General features: G+C 43.1%; 1 protein-coding gene across 1 annotated transcript in view; it reads left to right on the top strand.

Annotated features, from left to right (window-relative positions):
• The window catches only part of LCT (lactase), a 96486-nt gene that overhangs the window by 45111 nt on the left and 31664 nt on the right, over positions 1–19711 (top strand). Inside the window, 4 exon segments of the mRNA XM_029607892.1 lie at positions 1439–2150; positions 5822–6467; positions 16122–16878; positions 16880–17673. Coding sequence (XP_029463752.1) covers positions 1439–2150; positions 5822–6467; positions 16122–16878; positions 16880–17673 — 2909 coding nt within the window.

Raw genomic sequence — 19711 nt, 5'->3', positions numbered from 1 at the left:
CCTCAGAAAGCCATGAACAAACAGAATTACCATTACAATACAGTAAACCTCCCATACCAAAACAATCCTAACAATCTTATCTATGAAAAGGCAAAACTGCACATATTACACCAGGTCCTAGAACACCAATAAAACTCTTATTAGGAAACCAGGCTGCTAAAGATCCCTACACAGAAATTACATGCCAGAAAAATACCTCACCTCGGTCACATATGCAGGACACAGAGAGACCCTGACCAAGTACAGAATAAAGAGATCAGAAAGTATAAACAGAACATGCTGAGAAGAACTGAACTGGAACCCTCAACAAGCCAGCCTCTATATGCAGAGCAACAACGGAAAAATAGAAACATTACCATTCTTCATAAAACATTAAATGAAATCAAGAAATATAAAACATCAATCATAACACCCTCACAGATACATTATGTGTGTGTGTGTGTGTGGCTGCTTGCTTGTGAAAGCCTGTGTCACATACAGGTTCTCACAGGCACAAAACATACACAAACACACAAACTCTCACACAGACACATTCACAGACACACAGGTTCGCACATAGACACACACATAGGATCTCACACAGACATACACACATGCACACACAAACAGGCTTTCAGACATACACAGGCTCTCACTCATTCATACATACATACAAGCTCACACACATCATGGTCTCCTGTTTTCATCAGGCCATGATGGGGTGAACTCCACCACGGTCCCACGGTCCTCCTGTCCTGTTGTCTTTGGGCCGTGGCGGGATGAGCTTCACCACGGCCCTGAAGGCCTCCTGCTATCTGAAGGCCATACGGCCCACCAATCTTCCTACTTGGAGGGGGAGAGAGCAGAAGCTGTGCGCGGGCATGCACACACGCATGCTCATACCTGCAGGCCCGCCACCTCCCTGGGTGTGTCGCTCCATGCAAATGCACAGTATGCACACCCGATCGCGCCGGGCCTGCTCTCTCTCTCTCTCTCTCGCTCTCTCTCTCTCCAATGTTCACCAGACTCCTGTGCCTAATGCAAAGCTACAGACATACACGCATGAAGAGTATTTTATAACCTATACATATAGTTTATAAAATAGCGTGCATCTATGGGCATATGCGCGGCCCTTTTAAAATCTAGCTGTTAGTGTGTGTTGAGAGAAGAGGGGGTTGATGAGATAGTAAAGCTTTTGTCACTTCCTTACAAGAGGCTCACTAATAAGTTGAACAGCCTAGATGTGAATCCTGAAGATGGTAGGCTAAGTTCAGAGCTGATTAAGCGACAGATTCCAACCTTCTTTTACATGCTTATCAGTGACCTCTGCATGGTCTTCCCGAGAAAAGCAAAAAGGAAACCACAGCACACTGTATGTTGAATGCTTTGATTACATATAATTAATCATTCCAACATTATTATTTTTGCTGCTCAATTCAGTTTTGTTTTTCCGTTATAGCCTCAGCATGAATTCAGAATATCGAAGCAGCAAAGGTAAGGAACAAGAAGGCATTCCTGCTGCTGCTGCCCGTTCATCCTATCAAACAGTATGGGAAAAATTTGCCAACCAGACAGAATCGGAAAGAGATTCTTTCCTGTTTGGTCGCTTTCCTTGGTACTTCCTCTGGGGCACAGCTACAGGAGCCTTCCAAATTGAAGGAGGCTGGGCAGAAGATGGAAAAGGAGAAAGTATTTGGGACAGATATGGTCACCAAGGCAATGTCCTAATGAACACAACCGCAGATGTTGCATGTGACAGCTATCACAAAATTGATTATGATGTTTATGCACTGAGGGGCTTACAGTCAAATGTGTACAAGTTCTCTATATCCTGGTCCAGAATTTTTCCAACACGCTACAGACCCAATAGGAATTCCCGTGCAATTAATTATTACAAGAAATTAATAAGCAGCTTGAGGGAGTCAAATATTCTACCAATGGTGACGTTATTCCACTGGGACCTCCCACAAGCACTGCAGGATCTTGGTGGATGGCAGAATGAGAGCATTATCGAGGCTTTTGTAGACTATGCAGATTTCTGCTTTCTTGCCTTTGGATCGCAAGTTAAGTTATGGATTACCTTCCATGAACCCTGGGTGGTGAGCTATGCTGGATATGGCACTGGAGAGCATCCCCCAGGAACCTCCGACCCAGGAACGGCATCGTACAAGGTAACTGTACCCCACAGAACACTCATTCACCACTCTGCAAACAAAGGTTACGTTCATGTTTATCTTTTGGCAGTGGTGAAAACGGAGCGCTAGAACTGAGAAGAATTCATATTTTACTGCCAGCACTCTACCGACCATCTTCATGGTGCACATTTTTGCACATTTTAGATAAAGACAAATACCGATAAATGTTTCTGTGTTATCTAATTTAATACTTTTTATTTCATTATCAACATTAAATATAGCGGCCCATTTTTAGATCATATTCATAATTATTTAAGATGATCTTTTGGCACAACTTTTTTCCTTTTTTTTTTTTCCTTTACAGATTTAATTCCACACTGTTGCCTGAGAACTGCGCTTCTGTTATATTATCTGCATAATCACATATTTCCTAATTTAGCATACCTAAGTTAGTTCTGGAACCTAGAAGGACTGAGATCAGTCCAATAATTTCCAGCGGTCAATCTTTTTTTTTTTTTCTCAATTATAGTTTATTAACCATGTGACAGAAAATACATCACCAATAAGATCAACAAATAGCGGTCAATCTTTTTATTAGAACTTCCATCTCCTTTTTTAGGAGCATTTCATTCATTATGTAAGCATCTGTTAGCTTTGGAAAGTCTGTCCAGCTGTCTGTTCAAAGTAACACAGTAAGTGATGGCAGAAAAAGACCAACTAGTCCATCCAGTGTACCCAGTTATAAGGATATATCGTAGCTGCCAGCCGCAATATATATATAAATATCTCCTTATCTAGACTAGACCTGTTTGTCTTCCAGCACTCCACCTTTTCCATGTCTTACTGCAGCTTTTTCCTAGCATTCCCAATTGATATGTTGTGAAGTTCTCACATTGCAATGTGAGACAATACAAGCAACCATTGGTACAGGTATTCACTGTTTAAATTTAAATCTTTTTTCACTAATGATTTTCTCTTGCTAATACCACGCCCATTGTTTTCAGACAAACACATACACACAAATACTGCATGTCATGGCTATAAGTTTAACAAGGTCACGTAACATATGTTATTTATTCTTCACGCATAGCTACAATATGTGCACACAATCATGTGTTTTTGATATATTAATTTGGATTACTGTTTATATTTATATATGTTTTATCATTTAATTTTGTTTTATCTGTTTTTAAGTTGGCAACATTTTATATGTATTAACACACATCTATGTTTATTTGTTAATGTATATGTGTGTCTGTCCTGCATACTTTTTAATTAATATTGTTTTTGTAGTAGCCCCTGAGGCAGCTCCTGCGAGAGCGAAACTCGGCTAGAGTCGGGCAAATACCAATAAAGAATCCCTGATTATACCGAACACTACCATTTGTCCTGCTTTCCAGCATTATTGATCGGCTTCCGATTTGTTTTTTACAGAATAGTGCATACATTCATTTCTGTAAGTCTCACTGCTCCTCAAGGCTGCTTCACCCAGCCAGCATCCCAATACATGTCCCTTTCCCTCATCCAGGGACCCCATCCACACCAAATACTGCACTGATTGATCTGACTGGAGGAGTAGTAAAAATATTGGAATGCAAGAAGACTAACAAAGGCGCCTACCTTGTGTTATGCTGGAAGCACACACTTTTCCAATTAGTTCTGAAAGCAAGTTTAGGGTGCAGGGACCTGTCTGCTACAGGACACTTTCAGTTCACCCTCCACTTCACTTTATGATCCTTAGCTCAAGAAAAAGACAATATGTTATCCTCAGGAATAGACTTTTATTTATCAGATTTAGCAGGATTTAGCATTTAGAAAATAATTCCTGTCTCTAACATCCTGGCCACTAAGTACCAGTTTTCCCTACAGATAGTTCTGTACCATGGGTAGTTACCAAAATGCCATAAACCTTAGCCTACTTAATATATTAATACTTATGGCTAACTTACTTACCCCTGGTCCCAACTTCAGGTGATTTCCCTCTGTTCACCTCTGAAGCAGATGCTGGCTGGAGGTCTGGAGAATGTGTGCAGGGTTCCTGGGTTTTGTACTGGCAGAACTGGCAGCGATCTGGGAAGGAGACTTGCTTCTGGCTCTGGTACTTGCCGGGTTGTCTGGGGCTTGCTCTTGCCCCTCACTATCTCAGACTCCATGTCACTCTCTGCACCTGAGCAGGGAGTCTCCTCTCTCTGGTCTTCTCTCCCCAGATTCCTGGCCACACCTAGTCTTCTCCCTCCTTGATAGCAGGGGGTGCTGGTCTATTTAGGGCTCCCCTTTCGCTCTTCTGGTTCCTTTTCTTTCAGGATCTCTTTCAGGGTCACTTTTTTGGTTTTGCTTCCCTCTCTTTATTTGCCTCCTATCTTACACTTTCCAGCTGATAAATATGCATAAGCTCATGCATAATCATGTGGTGTGTGGAGGGTCTTTGCTGCATTACAGGTGTTTTCCCCATCCCCATTTCTTCAGAAGAGGTCCTGCCACAGTGCAGGTCTTTTTCCCCCCTCCCCATTTCTTTGGGGGGAGTACTGCCATATCTGTATGCCAAGCTGTTATGCCAGAGTCAGTGTTTTTCTCCATCTCTGACTGCCCCCCTTTCTTCCAAGGGTGGAGGTCCTTCTGACCTCTGGACTCCATTGGCCGGTCCATGACTCCTGCTTATGAGGTTAGCTGCTGCATTGTCTCTCTCTGCCTTGGTTATTTACACAGGCACTTACAAACAGGGAGATCTAGATAAAGTATCCTTCAGTGTAAAATTCTCATCTGGGCAAGGACTCTTCTTTTTCCACTAAGACAGAGTCTTGGCCTGTCAGTATTTGTCTCCATACATTTTTGGTTATTATGATTCATATTTGATGTTTTCAATGGTAAACATGGGATATCTCCCTACAGTTCATATTGGTTGATGTACTTAGGGAGTCTCTGGCCTTCTTGTTTTGTGATCATTGTTATGCATAATTCACTAATTCTGTGTGACTTCATCTTTTTAGCTCACTCTGTGCAAGTTTGTACTTGTGTGGTGGCCTCCTTTGTCATATAAGGAAAATCTTGCTAACTTTAAAGGACATTGGTTGCATTTTCATACTATGTCACATTCATAAGTTAAGAAAACAAAGTTGTAGTAGTTCCATATAATGAGAATCCTACATAGGAAAACAGAACCTAAGATGGTCTGTAACTTTCCTAAATAACTAATACATATAAAGGCCAATTTTCAAAGAGTTTAGACACCTTGCCTTTGGGAGTTAGGATCCTAAATTTGCCCTTTTTGAAATTTTTCTACTAAGTACCTAAATTTAGGCTGCTAGTTTCACACAGTAAATTTAAGTTCCTAAAACGTGAGTGGCTGTAGGGGCAGAGTTAGGGTAGGGAAAAAAGTCAGGTGCTTAGTACTGATTGTGAGCAAAATATAACTACCCTAGGAGCCTAACTTTAGAGAAACAAATAGCAGGACTAAATTTATCCTCATTTAGGTACCTAAATTTAGTTGAATTTTCAGTTGAAAATTTAGGATTTTATGTTTGACTGACATTAGGCTCCTAATTTAGGGACCTAATCTAGGAGCTCAGTTATTTTTTTATATGGACCTCATAGAAGTTTATCTCATTAAAACACTGGCAGTATTCTGATCCGTTACTCTTAGCTGAGAAGCTGTGGACAATAAAAAGTTGATATTATGAAACTGACGCTTTTTCCTTTTCCTCCCCAAGGTGGCTCACAATATAATCAAGGCTCATGCTAAAGTTTGGCACCTGTATAATAAAACATACCGTCCCCTGCAGAAAGGTAAGGTAGGAATTGCTTTGAATTCCGACTGGGCTGAGCCACTGAACTCCACCAATCCCGAGGACATAAATGCTGCAGAACGCTACATGCACTTCATGTTAGGCTGGTTTGCTCACCCCATTTTTGTTAATGGTGATTACCCTGCAATTCTGAAAGACCAGATTGAGCAGAAGAACTATGAATGTAATAGCACAGTTGCTCAGCTCCCAATATTTACAGAGACAGAGAAATCACTTATCAAAGGGAGCGCAGATTTTTTTGGCCTCTCACATTATACCTCCAGGTTAATAAACACAACAACTACTGAGAGCTGCATTCCGGGATATGAGAGCATTGGAAACTTCTCTCAGCATGTGAATCCGTCTTGGCCAGACACTGCCTCGTCATGGATCAAAGTGGTACCTTGGGGTTTAAGGAGGTTATTGAACTTTGTGTCGATGGAATATACAGGATCCTCAATCCCAATCTATATAACAGGGAACGGAATGCCAACGGAATATGATGGGGATGTTATCAATGATACAAAGAGAATGGACTATTTTAACTCCTCTATCAATGAGGTACTCAAAGGTATGGTGTAACCATTGTCATTTTCTTTAACATTTTTTACGTGATTTTGTGATGCTTGCTAGGAAAGGGTTTTGTAAAATCTTATATGATAAAAGGCAGTTTCTGTCTGTTATGCTTCCATAACAGGAGTCTGACATCATAGGCCCTCATCGACCAATCAGCTTTTGAATTGGTTGCCAAGCAATCAGCCAATGAACTTGTCATCTAGGGGCTCAAAGCCCCAGTTTTGTTTGTCTTTGAAGTGTTGAAAAGAGCTTCACAGATATATACATCAAAACCCATAAATTCAGGAGACTGGGGGGGGGTTCCTGAGGCTAAGGGACATGAAATGAGGCTAGAGGAAGAGGGGCTGCCGAGGATGATGAATGCTCCTGAGGTTGAGAAAGGGGATTGAGGCTTAGGGGGCTATCGACCCATTCTGCTCTTCTAAGGGAACAAACTGCTGAGATAGGAAATTTTAAACCGGGGATGGGGTAAAATTAAGGCAGAGGTTGCGAAAAAGGAAAAACAACTGAGGCCAAGGAGGTGGCTGAAGGGGAACTGAGCAGAATGATTGAAGCTTGATAAAGAATGAGCAGGAGCACAGCCCCAGTAATGCGCGGTGGTGCAAGTACACCACCAAATTAAAAACTGTGTGTGCCCTGCACCCCCATTCATGGGACGCAGGCTCCTTAGTGCATTGCCTACATTTTTTTTTTTTTAAAGCATTGAGTGCACTACGCAGAGCCCAAGTTTTTTTTTAATTCTTTCACCTTCTCTCCACCTCGTTTCCTCTGTTTGTTCTCCTATCCCCACAGCAGCAGGGAAACAGTTGAACAGCTGCTGGTTCCTCGGGAGTTTGGTCCCAAGAGGACTGTAAAAAAAACCACTGCACTTCCTGTTCTCACAATAACTGTTTCTTCCTCTAATCCCTGAAGCTCGTGTTTCTTGTTTTGACAAGGAAGCTGTATTGTGAAGGCCAAAGGACAATACAGCACTGTGGGGCTAGGAAGTGCAAGGCTTTACAGTCCCCACAGTGCTGAGCAGCTGTAGATGGAGGGGAGAGAGAAAGGCTGAGAAGGGAGAGTGAGAAGGGCATGAGGGAGCAGAGGAGAGCGATAGAAGCATGAAAAAGAGATGGAAAGATGTGGAGGGAATGTCATAGGCTCATAAGGAACTGCTGGGAGCGGGAGGACCATAAGTTAGCACTGGGAGGCGGGGGAGGACAGGGATAACTAGCACATGGGAGAGGGGAAAACTGAGGAGGGGATGATGAGGGTGAGAGGGGAAGGAGGACAGAAGGTGGGGAAGAATGAGATGAGGAGTATGAAAGGCTGAGAGAGGACGGAGAGTGAGAGGCATGAGGGAGAGGTGGGGTTGGAAAGTGAGGAAGAAAGAAGGAGAGACAGCATGAGAGGTGGGGATAGACTGATAGAGGAATGGAGGACAGGCAGAAGGAGAGGGCATGAGAGAGAGGTGGGTATGGAGGAGAAGGAGCGAATGATAGTGGAGGGAAGTGTGAGCTGATAGCTGGGGCAGGGCAGAAAGGGGCAATGGAGGGCTTAGGGAAAGGAAGAGTCAAGCTAGGAGGAGATTGAGACTCAGAGTTAAGAAAAAGGGAGATGGGGAGGAGATGGGAGAAACAGAGGTATATGAGATGGGAATAAAGGGATTAGGGATGGAGAGAATAGTGGGGAGAGAAGGGAAGAAAAATAAAAAGCCAGTAATAAAGGCAAATACATTATTGAAGGAAAGAAGGAGAAAAAGAGATTAAAGGAAAACACCAGAGATGAAGAAGATGGATGAAGAAAGGAGAGATGAAAAATATGAAACCTGAAGGTGCTCAACATTTTTTTAATTTCAGCCTCACTGTGTAGACAAAACACTAATATAATAAAGTACTGTATATACAGAACAACTACCATACACAGGTCAGTGCAAATTTGACAGTGACCTGATAAAGTATCCTCAAATAAGAACATAAGAGCATAAGAAATTGCCATGCTGAGTCAGACCAAGGGTCCATCAAGCCCAGCATCCTGTTTCCAACAGAGGACAAACCAGGCCACAAGAACCTGGCAATTACCCAAACACTAAGAAGATCTCATGCTACTGATGCAATTAATAGAAGTGGCTACTCCCTAAGTAAACTCGATTTAATAGCCGTTAATGGACTTCTCCTCCAAGAACTTATCCAAACCTTTTTTGAACCCAGCTACACTAACTGCACTAACCACATCCTCTGGCAACAAATTCCAGAGCTTTATTGTGCGTTGAGTGAAAAAGAATTGTCTCCAATTAGTCTTAAATGTGCTACTTGCTAACTTCATGGAATGCCCCCTAGTCCTTCTATTATTCGAAAGTGTAAATAACCAGGTCACATCTACTCGTTCAAGACCTCTATCATATACCCCCCCCCCCCCCCTCAGCCGTCTCTTCTCCAAACTGAACAGCCCTAACCTCTTCAGCCTTTCCTCATAGGAGAACTGTTCCATCCCATTTATCATTTTGGTTGCCCTTCTCTGTACCTTCTCCATTGCAACTATATCTTTTTTGAGATGCAGCAACCAGAATTGTAAACAGTATTCAAGGTGCAGTCTCACCATGGAGCGATATAGAGGCATTATGACATTTTCTGTTTTATTAACCATTCCCTTCCTAATAATTCCTAACATTCTGTTTGCTTTTTTGACTGCTGCAGCACACTGAGCCGACGATTTTAAAATATTATCCACTATGATGCCTAGATTTTTTTTCCTGGGTGGTAGCTCCTAATTTGGAACCTAACATCGTGTAACTACAGCAAGGGTTATTTTTCCCTATATGCAACACCTTGCACTTGTCCACATTAAATTTCATCTGCCATTTGGATGCCCAATCTTCCAGTCTTGCAAGGTCCTCCTGTAATGTATCACAGTCTGTTTGTGATTTAACTACTCTGAATAATTTTGTATCATCCGCAAATTTGATAACCTCACTCATCGTATTCCTTTCCAGATCATTTATATATATATTGAAAAGCACCGGTCCAAGTACAGATCCCTGATGCACTCCACTGTTTACCCTTTTCCACTGAGAAAATTGACCATTTAATCCTACTCTCTGTTTCCTGTCTTTTAACCAGTTTGTAATCCACGAAAGGCCATCGCCTTTATCCCATGACATTTTAGTTTTCGTAGAAGCCTCTCATGAGGGACTTTGTCAAATGCCTTCTGAAAATCCAAATATACTACATCTACTGGTTCACCTTTATCTACATGTTTATTAACCCCTTCTATCATATCTCCCCTCAGTCATCTCTTTTCCAAACTGAACATCCCTAACCTCTTCAGCCTTTCCTCATAGGGCAGCCATTCCATGCCCCTTATCATTTTGGTCACCCTTCTCTGCACTTTCTCCAATGTAACTATATCCTTTTTGAGATGTGGTGACCAGAATTGCACATAGTATTCAAGCTGTGATCTCACCATGGAGTGAGACAGAGGCATTATGACATCCTCTGTTTTATTCGCCATTCCCTTTGTAATAATTACTAAATTTCTGTTTGCTTTTTTGATCGCCACAGCACACTGAGCTAACAATTTCAATGTATTATCCACTATGACGCCTAAATCTCTTTCCTAGGTGGTAACTCCTTTGATGAAACCTAACATTGTGTAACTATAGCAAGGGCTATTTTTCCCTATATGCATCACTTAGGACTTGTCCACATTAAATTTCATTTGCCATTTGGAAGCCTAACCTTCCAGTCTCACAATCCACTTGAGATTTATCTACTCTGCATAATTTAGTGTCATCCGCAAATTTGATCACCTCACTATTCGTACCCCTTTCCAAATTATTTATAAATATATTTAAAAGCACTAGTCCAAGTACATATCCCTGAGGCACACCACTGTTTACCTTTTTCCAGTATGAAAACAGACTATTTAATCCAACACTCTATTTCTTGTCTTTTAACCAACTTGCAGTACACAAAACCTCCTATCCATGACTTTTTAGTTTTCTTAGAAATCTCAGTATTCAAATGTCATTTCAAATGTCATTTCAAATGCCATCTCAAATGTCATTCCAAAAGGTAAGTGGATGGTTCTTTTCTACAGACCCCGCATGGACACCGGGGCTGCTGCCCTGAACTTCCAGACATCCTCTTGTTCGGAGACCACCCCAACCTTCCACATCCGGGCGCTTAAGGATGTGCAAGGATGTCCGGGCATCTGTGAAGTTCGGAACCTCCAAGCATGAATGCCCGGAAAGAGGGGAATGCTGCCTTCCAACGTCCATGCCTTGAGCACCTGTCCGGACGTCCAAGGTCGGGGCTTTTGTTCATGGATGTTCCCGCCTCGATCCGGGCGTCCATGATCGGAGGCCCCGTTGCCTTCCAACGTCCATTGCCGCTGCCTTGAGCGTCCGTCCGGACGTCTGGACATCCAAGGTCGAGGCTTTCATTCATGGTCGTTCCTGCCTCAATCCAGGCGTCCATGGTCGAAGGCCCCGCTGCCTTGCAACATCCATGGCTGCTGCCTTGAGCGCCCGGCCGGACGTCCAACCGAATGAAAAAGATTGCCAGAGCCAATATATATCTGTTGTCCATGACGCTGTCTGGGCTGAAGCTGGCTGAAAACCACACTAATGCCAGGGTCAGGGTAGGCAGTAAATATTGAGGTTAAAGATGCGGTAAATAAGTTGGTTAAAGACGCGATAATTTGGGTGCACATTATTGTATCGGGGGAATAGCTAATCCGATCATTAACATATCATATACATGCGGCAGGCAGAAAGGGATACGCGTCTTTTTCGGCACGTAAAAGCCGATACTGAATCGTGCGTCCGTCTTACGCGCTCAAAACATGCGTCCCAAGCGGGTAAAAAACCGCGCAACCACGTCCGCGCTTTACTGTATCGGCCCGACTGTCTCTTATGTTACTGGGGACTTCTAACTAGAGATTGAGAAAACAACAACCACAGATGTCCTTCTCCTTCTCTCAGGCAAGATGCAGTGGCAAAATGAATTCCTCCCAAAACGCCTGGAGCAAAACTCTCCGCACTGATAATTCTCTCTTCTTCTCTGTCAGTTCTCTGTCAGGTCACTGCTGTCCCTTTTTAGCTGGGCGGAGGGAATCACAACACCTTTCCTGACCTCCCAAGGCAGGGGGAGAAAATCCTCTTTAGGCAAGTACAGGATCCCAAAAGCAAAACTTGCCAAAAAAAAAAAAAATCTAAAACAGTTTCTCTCAAAACTCCTCTTCCACTTTCCCAGACAATCCCTTCCAGACCTGGGGGATACTGGCTAGGGTAGAGTCTCTTCCCTTGCATCAGGCGGGTGTTTAACAATAGGGAATCAGCTATTGCACCACTTTTTCAGCTCAAAACACCAATTCCAAAAAAACTCCAACAAAAAAACTCCACTTCCCCTGAGTCAGACTGGGGGCCCAACAATGGAGATCACTAAGAAAATCCTCCAGCTACCCTGAACTCCCACTAAAAATGTCACCCTACCCCACTTGCAGGGCTTTTATGGGAAACTGCTGACCAATCCAGACAAGCCTCTGTAGAGGTGCCTGCAGGGATGGTCTGCAAATACTAAATACTAGCCTAGGGCTTAAATTAGTGGGAACCTAAATCTATTAGAATAAATGAACAAAAAATATTACCAGCCATGTGCTTGCTGACTTTTATTTCTAGATATTTAAGGAAACTAACACAACAACTCCAGTACTTTATGGAAGTGAGGCAATATTACCACTAACTAAGCAAGAATGGGTAATTTTTACCACAATCCAAACGTGCACTGTAGCTACTGTTTTGGTTCTAGACTTCTAATACTCCTAAAACTGGCAATTAGATTAAATTATAAGGTACCTTGTGTAATGTGGATGAGTCTCTATTGGAGATATTTTAAAACCACTTACCAAAGTAAGGTTTAACATAGGGCATCAATACACATTGCCCACTGTGCTAGAAGGCTTTAAAAAAAATTGCCTGGATGCATGTGTGCTGACTAAAAGATGTGTCTAGTAAAACCTGCATGTCTGACAACCCTAGTGCCTGTGGTGCTGCTAACTTTGACTGGCCTGAGGACAGGTGCCCTGGTCAGACCTGACAGGTAGCAGCAGCAGCTGGGCATCACGGGGTTTGGAGTGCAGGCAGTCCAAGCACTGCTCCCATGCCTTAAGAACATAAGAAATTGCCATGCTGGGACAGACCAAGGGTCCATCAAGCCCAGCATCCTGTTTCCAACAGTGGCCACAAGAACCTGGCAATTACCCAAACACTAAGAAGAACCCATGCTACTGATGCAATTAATAGCAGTGGCTATTCCCTAAGTATAATTGATTAATAGCCATTAATGGACTTCTCCTCCAAGAACTTATCCAAACCTTTTTTGAACCCAGCTACACTAACTGCACTAACCACATTCTCTGGCAACAAATTCCAGAGCTTTATTGTGCGTTGAGTGAAAAAGAATTTTCTCCGATTAGTCTTAAATGTGCTACTTGCTAACTTCATGGAATGCCCCCTAGTCCTTCTATTATTTGAAAGTGTAAATAACCGATTCACATCTACTCATTCAAGACCTCTCATGATCTTAAAGACCTCTATCATATCCCCCCTCAGCCGTCTCTTCTCCAAGCTGAACAGCCCTAAACTCTTCAGCCTTTCCTCATAGGGGAGCTGTTCCATCCCCTTTATCATTTTGGTTGCCCTTCTCTGTACCTTCTCCATCGCAACTATATCTTTTTTGAGATGCAGCGACCAGAATTGTACACAGTATTCAAGGTGCGGTCTCACCATGGAGCGATACAGAGGCAGTATGACATTTTCCGTTCTATTAACCATTCCCTTCCTAATAATTCCCAACATTCTATTTGCTTTTTTGACTGCTGCAGCACACTGAGCCAACGATTTTAAAGTATTATCCACTATGATGCCTAGATCTTTTTCCTGGTGGTAGCTCCTAACATGGACCTAACATCGTGTAACTACAGCAAGGGTTATTTTTCCCTATGTGCAACACCTTGCACTTGTCCACATTAAATTTCATCTGCCATTTGGATGCCCAATCTTCCAGTCTTGCAAGGTCCTCCTGTAATGTATCACAGTCTGCTTGTGATTTAACTACTCTGAATACTTTTGTATCATCCGCAAATATTGATAACCCTCACTCGTCGTATTCCTTTCCAGATCATTATATATATTACAAGCCGTTAAGCCCGTTAAAACGGGCTACATCCCTCTGTCTCTCACCTCCCCTCCCCTCTTCTTCTCTCTCCCCGTCACTCTTCACCACCCCTACCTCCCTCCCTCTCACCCACTCAGTCCCTCCTCCCACTCAGTCTCACTCCCTCCCTCCCCCCCTCTCTCCCTCCCTCTCACTCACACTCAGTCCCATTCACTCTCCCTCAGTCCAACTCCCTCCCCCTCCCCCTCAGTCCCACTCCCTCCCCCTCTCTCTCAGTCCCACTCCCTCCCTCCCTCTCTCCCTCCCTCCCTCCCCCTCTCTCCCCTCTCTCTCTCCCCCTCCCTCCCCACTCAGTCCCCCCTCTCACTCAGTCCCACCTCTCACTCAGTCCCACTCCCTCTCTCTCCTCCCCTCTCACTCAGTCTTCCTCTCTCTGTCAGTCCCTCCCTCTCTCTCTCCTCCCTCGCTGCCGCCGCCGCCGCTGCTGCCACCCGACGACGACGCCGCTGCCACCCGACGCCGCCGCTACCACCAGACGCCACCGCCACCGCTGCTGCCACTCAACGCCGCCGCCACCGCCTCCCGATGCCGCCGCTGCCACTGGACGCCGCTGCCACTGGACGCCGCCATTTTTTTCTTTTTTTTCTGGCTCAGACCGACGTGCTCGCCCGCACATGCGCGGTAGAGCTGGTCTCTACTGCGCATTTGCGGCACGTCGGTCATCCTTCGTTTATTAGGTAGGATTGAAAAGCACCGGTCCCAATACAGATCCCTGAGGTACTCCACTGTTTACCCTTTTCCACTGAGAATATTGACCATTTAATCCTACTCTCTGTTTCCTGTCTTTTAACCAGTTTGTAATCCACGAAAGGACATCGCCTCCTATCCCATGACTTTTTAGTTTTCGTAGAAGCCTCTCATGAGGGACTTTGTCAAACGCCTTCTGAAAATCCAAATACACTACATCTACCGGTTCACCTTTATCCACATGTTTATTAACCCCTTCAAAAAATGAAGCAGATTTGTTAGGCAAGACTTCCCTTGGGTAAATCCATGTTGACTGTGTCCCATTAAATCATGTCTTTCTATATGCTCTACAATTTTGATCTTGAGAATAGTTTCCACTATTTTTCCCGGCACTGAAGTCAGGCTCACTGGTCTATAATTACCCGGATCGCCCCTGGAGCCTTTTTTAAATATTGGGGTTACATTGGCCACCCTCCAGTCTTCAGGTACAATGGATGATTTTAATGATAGGTTACAAATTTTAACTAATAAATCAGAAATGTCATTTTTGAGTTCCTTCAGAACCCTAGGATGCATACCATCCGGTCCAGGTGATTTGCTACTCTTTAGTTTGTCAATCTGGCCTTCTACATCTTCCAGGTTCACAGTGATTTCATTCAGTTCGTCTGAGTCATCACCCCTGAAAACCATCTCCGGAACTGGTATCTCCCCAACATCCTCATTAGTAAACACGGAGGCAAAGAATTCATTTAGTCTTTCTGCAATGGCCTTATCTTCCCTAAGAGCCCCTTTAACCCCTCTGTCATCTAATGGTCCAACCGACTCCCTCACAGGTTTCTTGCTTTGGATATATTTAAAAATGTTTTATTATGAGTTTTTGCCTCTATGGCCAACTTCATTTCAAATTCTCTCTTCGCCTGTCTTATCAATGTTTTACACTTACCTTGACAATGCTTATGTTTTATCCTATTTTCTTCAGATGGATCCTTCTTCCAATTTTTGAAGGATTTTTTTTGGCTAAAATAGCCTCTTTCACCTCACCTTTTAACCATGACGGTAATCGTTTTGCCTTTCTTCCACCTTTCTTAATGCGCGGAATACATATGGACTGCGCCTCTAGGATTGTATTTTTAAACAATGTCCAAGCCTGTTGAACAAGACTGCTACCTATCTGCTACCTAAATCTAGTTGAAAACATCAGCGACCACAGTGATACTTGCACTTGTCTGCTGGGCAGACCCGTCCGTAAACTAGAGTATGGCTTCAGCCAGGCCATTTCATTGTGGGGAGATGGAAGCTGCCAGCTAATGGACTTTGCATTCTTTGCAATGATCCCAAGTTTTGAACTGTCACTAAAATCAAATTATAGCCTCCAACCTTTGGAGCCAGGGACAAAGCACCTTCTAAATGTGTAGGGAATTTTAGGATGCTTCTTATTCGGCTGCGACCTGTTTTGCACACAAATACACAGTTTCCGACTAATTACTTATGGATGCTCAGACTGGAACATTTTTTGTTCTCACAAGCAAAAATGTTATCTTGGTCTAACAAATCTCAGTGAAGAAACCAGGGACATTGGGAGATGTGAAATGGGAGTTATCAGTGTCTGCCTTTGGTACTAAATGCACAAGGAAAGAAATGTAAAAATGCATTACAGTCCTTACAGTTTACTCTGATTTTTGATATGTTAAAAAACTGCACCTTAATATTTTTGTTTCATATGCATCTGTTTTATCTTTTAACAGCTATAAAAACAGATAAGATAAATGTACAGTCATATATAGCCTGGTCACTCCTGGATGGTTTTCAAGGTCCCAGTGGTTATACGCAAAGGTTTGGTCTGCATTATGTGAATTTTGAAGATGCTAACAGACAAAGGACTCCGAAGGAATCTGCATACCTCCTCTCCAGAATAATTGAAGAGCATGGGTTTCCAATAAATAAATCATCTGTTAGGCCTCAAGCAAGTGAAACCTTCCCACCAAAGCTACCTAGTCTACCAGCATCTGAAGTTCCCTCAAAGGCAAAGATTGTATGGGAAAAGTTTTCCAGGCAAACTAATTTTGAGAGAGATATGTACTATTATGGCACATTCCCTGAGACTTTTAAATGGGGAGTGTCCACCTCTGCCTATCAAATTGAAGGAGGCTGGAATGCAGATGGAAAAGGGCCCAGCACGTGGGATACCTTTACTCATGTACCTGGAAACATTGATAACAATGACACTGGAGATATAGCCTGTGACAGCTACAACAAAATACAAGCAGATCTTTACATGCTGAGAGCTTTAGGGGTAACAAGCTATCGGTTCTCTTTATCATGGCCTCGAATTTTTCCAAATGGAAGAAATGATACCATCAATGCTAAAGGAGTTGATTATTACAACAGGCTTATTGATGGCTTAGTTGAAAGCAAAATTAGTCCAATGGTAACTCTTCACCACTGGGATCTACCCCAAGCACTCCAAGATATGGGTGGTTGGAAAATGATTCATTGACTGACATTTTAATAGCTTTGCAGATTTTTGTTTCAACACTTTTGGTGACAGGGTAAAATTCTGGATGACTTTTAACCAGCCCCATAGTATTGCAACAGCAGGATATGGTCTAGGACTGTTTCCACCAAATGTAAAAGATGAACCAGGCTCTGCCCCTTACAGAATTGCCCATAGATTGTTGAAAACTCATGCCAAGGTCTACCATACATATGACCAGAAATATCGAAAGACTCAAGGAGGAGTAATCTCCTTGAGCCTCAATTCAGAATGGATTGAACCAAAGACACCTGAAGAAGCTAGAGATGTGGAAGCAGCTGACCGTTACCTACAGTTTTCCTTAGGCTGGTTTGCACACCCTATTTTCAAAAATGGCGATTACCCCGAGGCTATGAAATTACAGGTGGGGATCAAGAGTGATTTAGAAGGATCATCATCTTCCAGACTCCCCAGTTTTACAGAGGAAGAGAAAGCTTACATCAGGGGCACTGCTGATGTCTTTTGCATCAACACGTATACCACTAAAATTGTACAGCATAAGACCACAAAATTAAAACCACCATCTTTTCTAGAAGATAGGGATCTAGCAGAAGAAACTAATGTAAATTGGCCATCATCGGCAGTGAAAGAGCAAAAAGCTGCAGCCTGGGGCCTCAGGCGACTGCTAAACTGGGTGAAAGAAGAATACGGAAATGTATCCATTTATGTCACTGAGAATGGGGTGGCATCAGACAATAAACCTGATTATGAAGACATCAATAGAATATTTTACTACAAAACATACATTGATGAAGCCCTGAAAGGTAATTATTTAAATATGGTGCATTTTTACTGCTTGTCATAGTTATTTATCTATTCCTAATATAAAGGAATTAATTTTTCAAATGTGTTTTTATTTGAGTATTTTTAATTAAAATTAACTTTAAAAATAATGTTAAACAATAATGTAGATGCATGACAAATGTTGTATAAGATGTTCGTATGTCACTGCCAGTTGTCTTACAAGTGTTCAGTGCTACATACTTCTAGTTGCGCTATCAAATTTATAAGCGGAAGTAAATGTTCATTGAATGAGAGGTTTCTATTGGATAGGGATATACAAATAATTAAAATTGTGCAAATATTTTGTAAATATTATGACATTGACATTTACACTTAAAATGTGACCAAAAAGTAGTTTCTAGTAGAGAATAAAATAAAAATACATTAATCATAATAAACATCCCTCATTCCACACTCTGACCACATCCCCACTCTCACTAGAGCATAGGCCATTGGATAATTATTCCCCCTGAAAAACATAATATACAATTGGCCCGATTTTAAAAGGGCCACGCACGTAAAAGACATGGGTTACATGCATGGCCGGGCCTTACATGCACCGCGTGCATTTTAGAACAGGCCCAGCCATGCGCGTAACCCCTGTTACGCCCCAAAGTGCTGGGCCCTGCAAAAGGAGTGGGCCGGTGGGCATGGTCTGGGCAGGAAGGGGCGGAACAGGGGAGGGCTGGGACAGTGCCATTAGCCACTGTCCAGGGGAAGCACGCACTGGCAGCCGGCTGGCGCGCGCAGATTACTTCTGCTCACGGGGATCAATAAGTATTAAAATAAACAAATTAGGGATAGGTAGGGTTAGGTTAGGGGTCAGGGAGGAGAGGGGACGAGGTAGGAAGGGTAGGGTCAGGGATAGTAACCACGCGCACGCTCCTTTTAAAATCGACCTTAATAGTAATAACAAAATAAAATACAATAAAGCAATATACTTTAAAATGCAATAAATAAATACCATCTCAAAATATAACGTCCCTCCAGCCCTATCAACAATAGACCCACAGACTGCAAAACAATTATCTACAATTCCCTTCCTCCAAAATATATTGTTTCTCTTGAGACCCCTTTAGAGGGCACCCCTTCAGGAATGACCCACCCCTGCACAGGACTCAACTCCAAAGTTGACCCAGTGGGAAAGGAAGGAGCCACCTGTCTCACTCAGTTCCAGGCAGTCATTGGGTCCTCAAGCTGCAGTGTGCTGAGACAGCACATCAACGGTCCTATCCTCACTTCCTGCGGGTGCAACATCTTGGGAGGCAGGCTGACCTCTTCTCTCTCCTGCACCAGGCTCAACTTAAGTCAGCTCAGGGTGATGTCAGCGGGAGGGGATAGGGCTCCAGACTCACTCAGAACCAGATAGGTATTGGTCCTGAAGAACAGTCCCTCAGGGCGCAAAGTGCTAGGACAGCACATCACAGCTCCTTTCCTTGGTTCACATCGTCTCACATCTGGGCATGCGGGCAGGCTGCTTTCCTCTCCGTCTCTGTAGGTTTCTCAATAAATTATTGATTCAGTCTTGATTTTTGGAAGCAATCTTGCATCTGCCTTCCAACAGGGCCCTCCTTGGCTGACTGAGGATATAGAGATAGCGGTGGGCATGACTGGGGTTCTCTTTTCCTTTGCTAGGCCTAATGGAGTTGATGGGGGGAGGACCAGGAGTTGAAAGGAGGAGCGGAAGGTTTTCTCGCTTCCTCTTCCTCTCCTTCCCTTGCTGCTGTTCTATACAATCATATTTTAATAAATGCCTGCCACAAGCCAGCTCACACATAGGAATGCTGATACACCAGGATAGTCACTATCAGGCTATGCACTTCAGGGGCTGAGGTCACTCTCTCTGCTATATATCTTAGCCCCTGTTTCTTATCTGCAAGTTTGCAAAAAAAAAATTCAGCACAGAATACATCAAGTAGCACTATCAATATGATAAAGTGCATCTCATCATTGGATTAAAAAAGAAAGGGGGCAAATATGAATGCAATGAAAAAAAATAAAGTTGTTTTTTCACTTGTT

This window comes from Rhinatrema bivittatum, chromosome 6, assembly GCF_901001135.1.
Source record: "Rhinatrema bivittatum chromosome 6, aRhiBiv1.1, whole genome shotgun sequence".
Taxonomy (NCBI): domain Eukaryota; kingdom Metazoa; phylum Chordata; class Amphibia; order Gymnophiona; family Rhinatrematidae; genus Rhinatrema; species Rhinatrema bivittatum.
The sequence above is the reverse complement of the archived record's forward strand: the minus strand, read 5'-3'. Positions and strand labels throughout refer to the sequence as shown.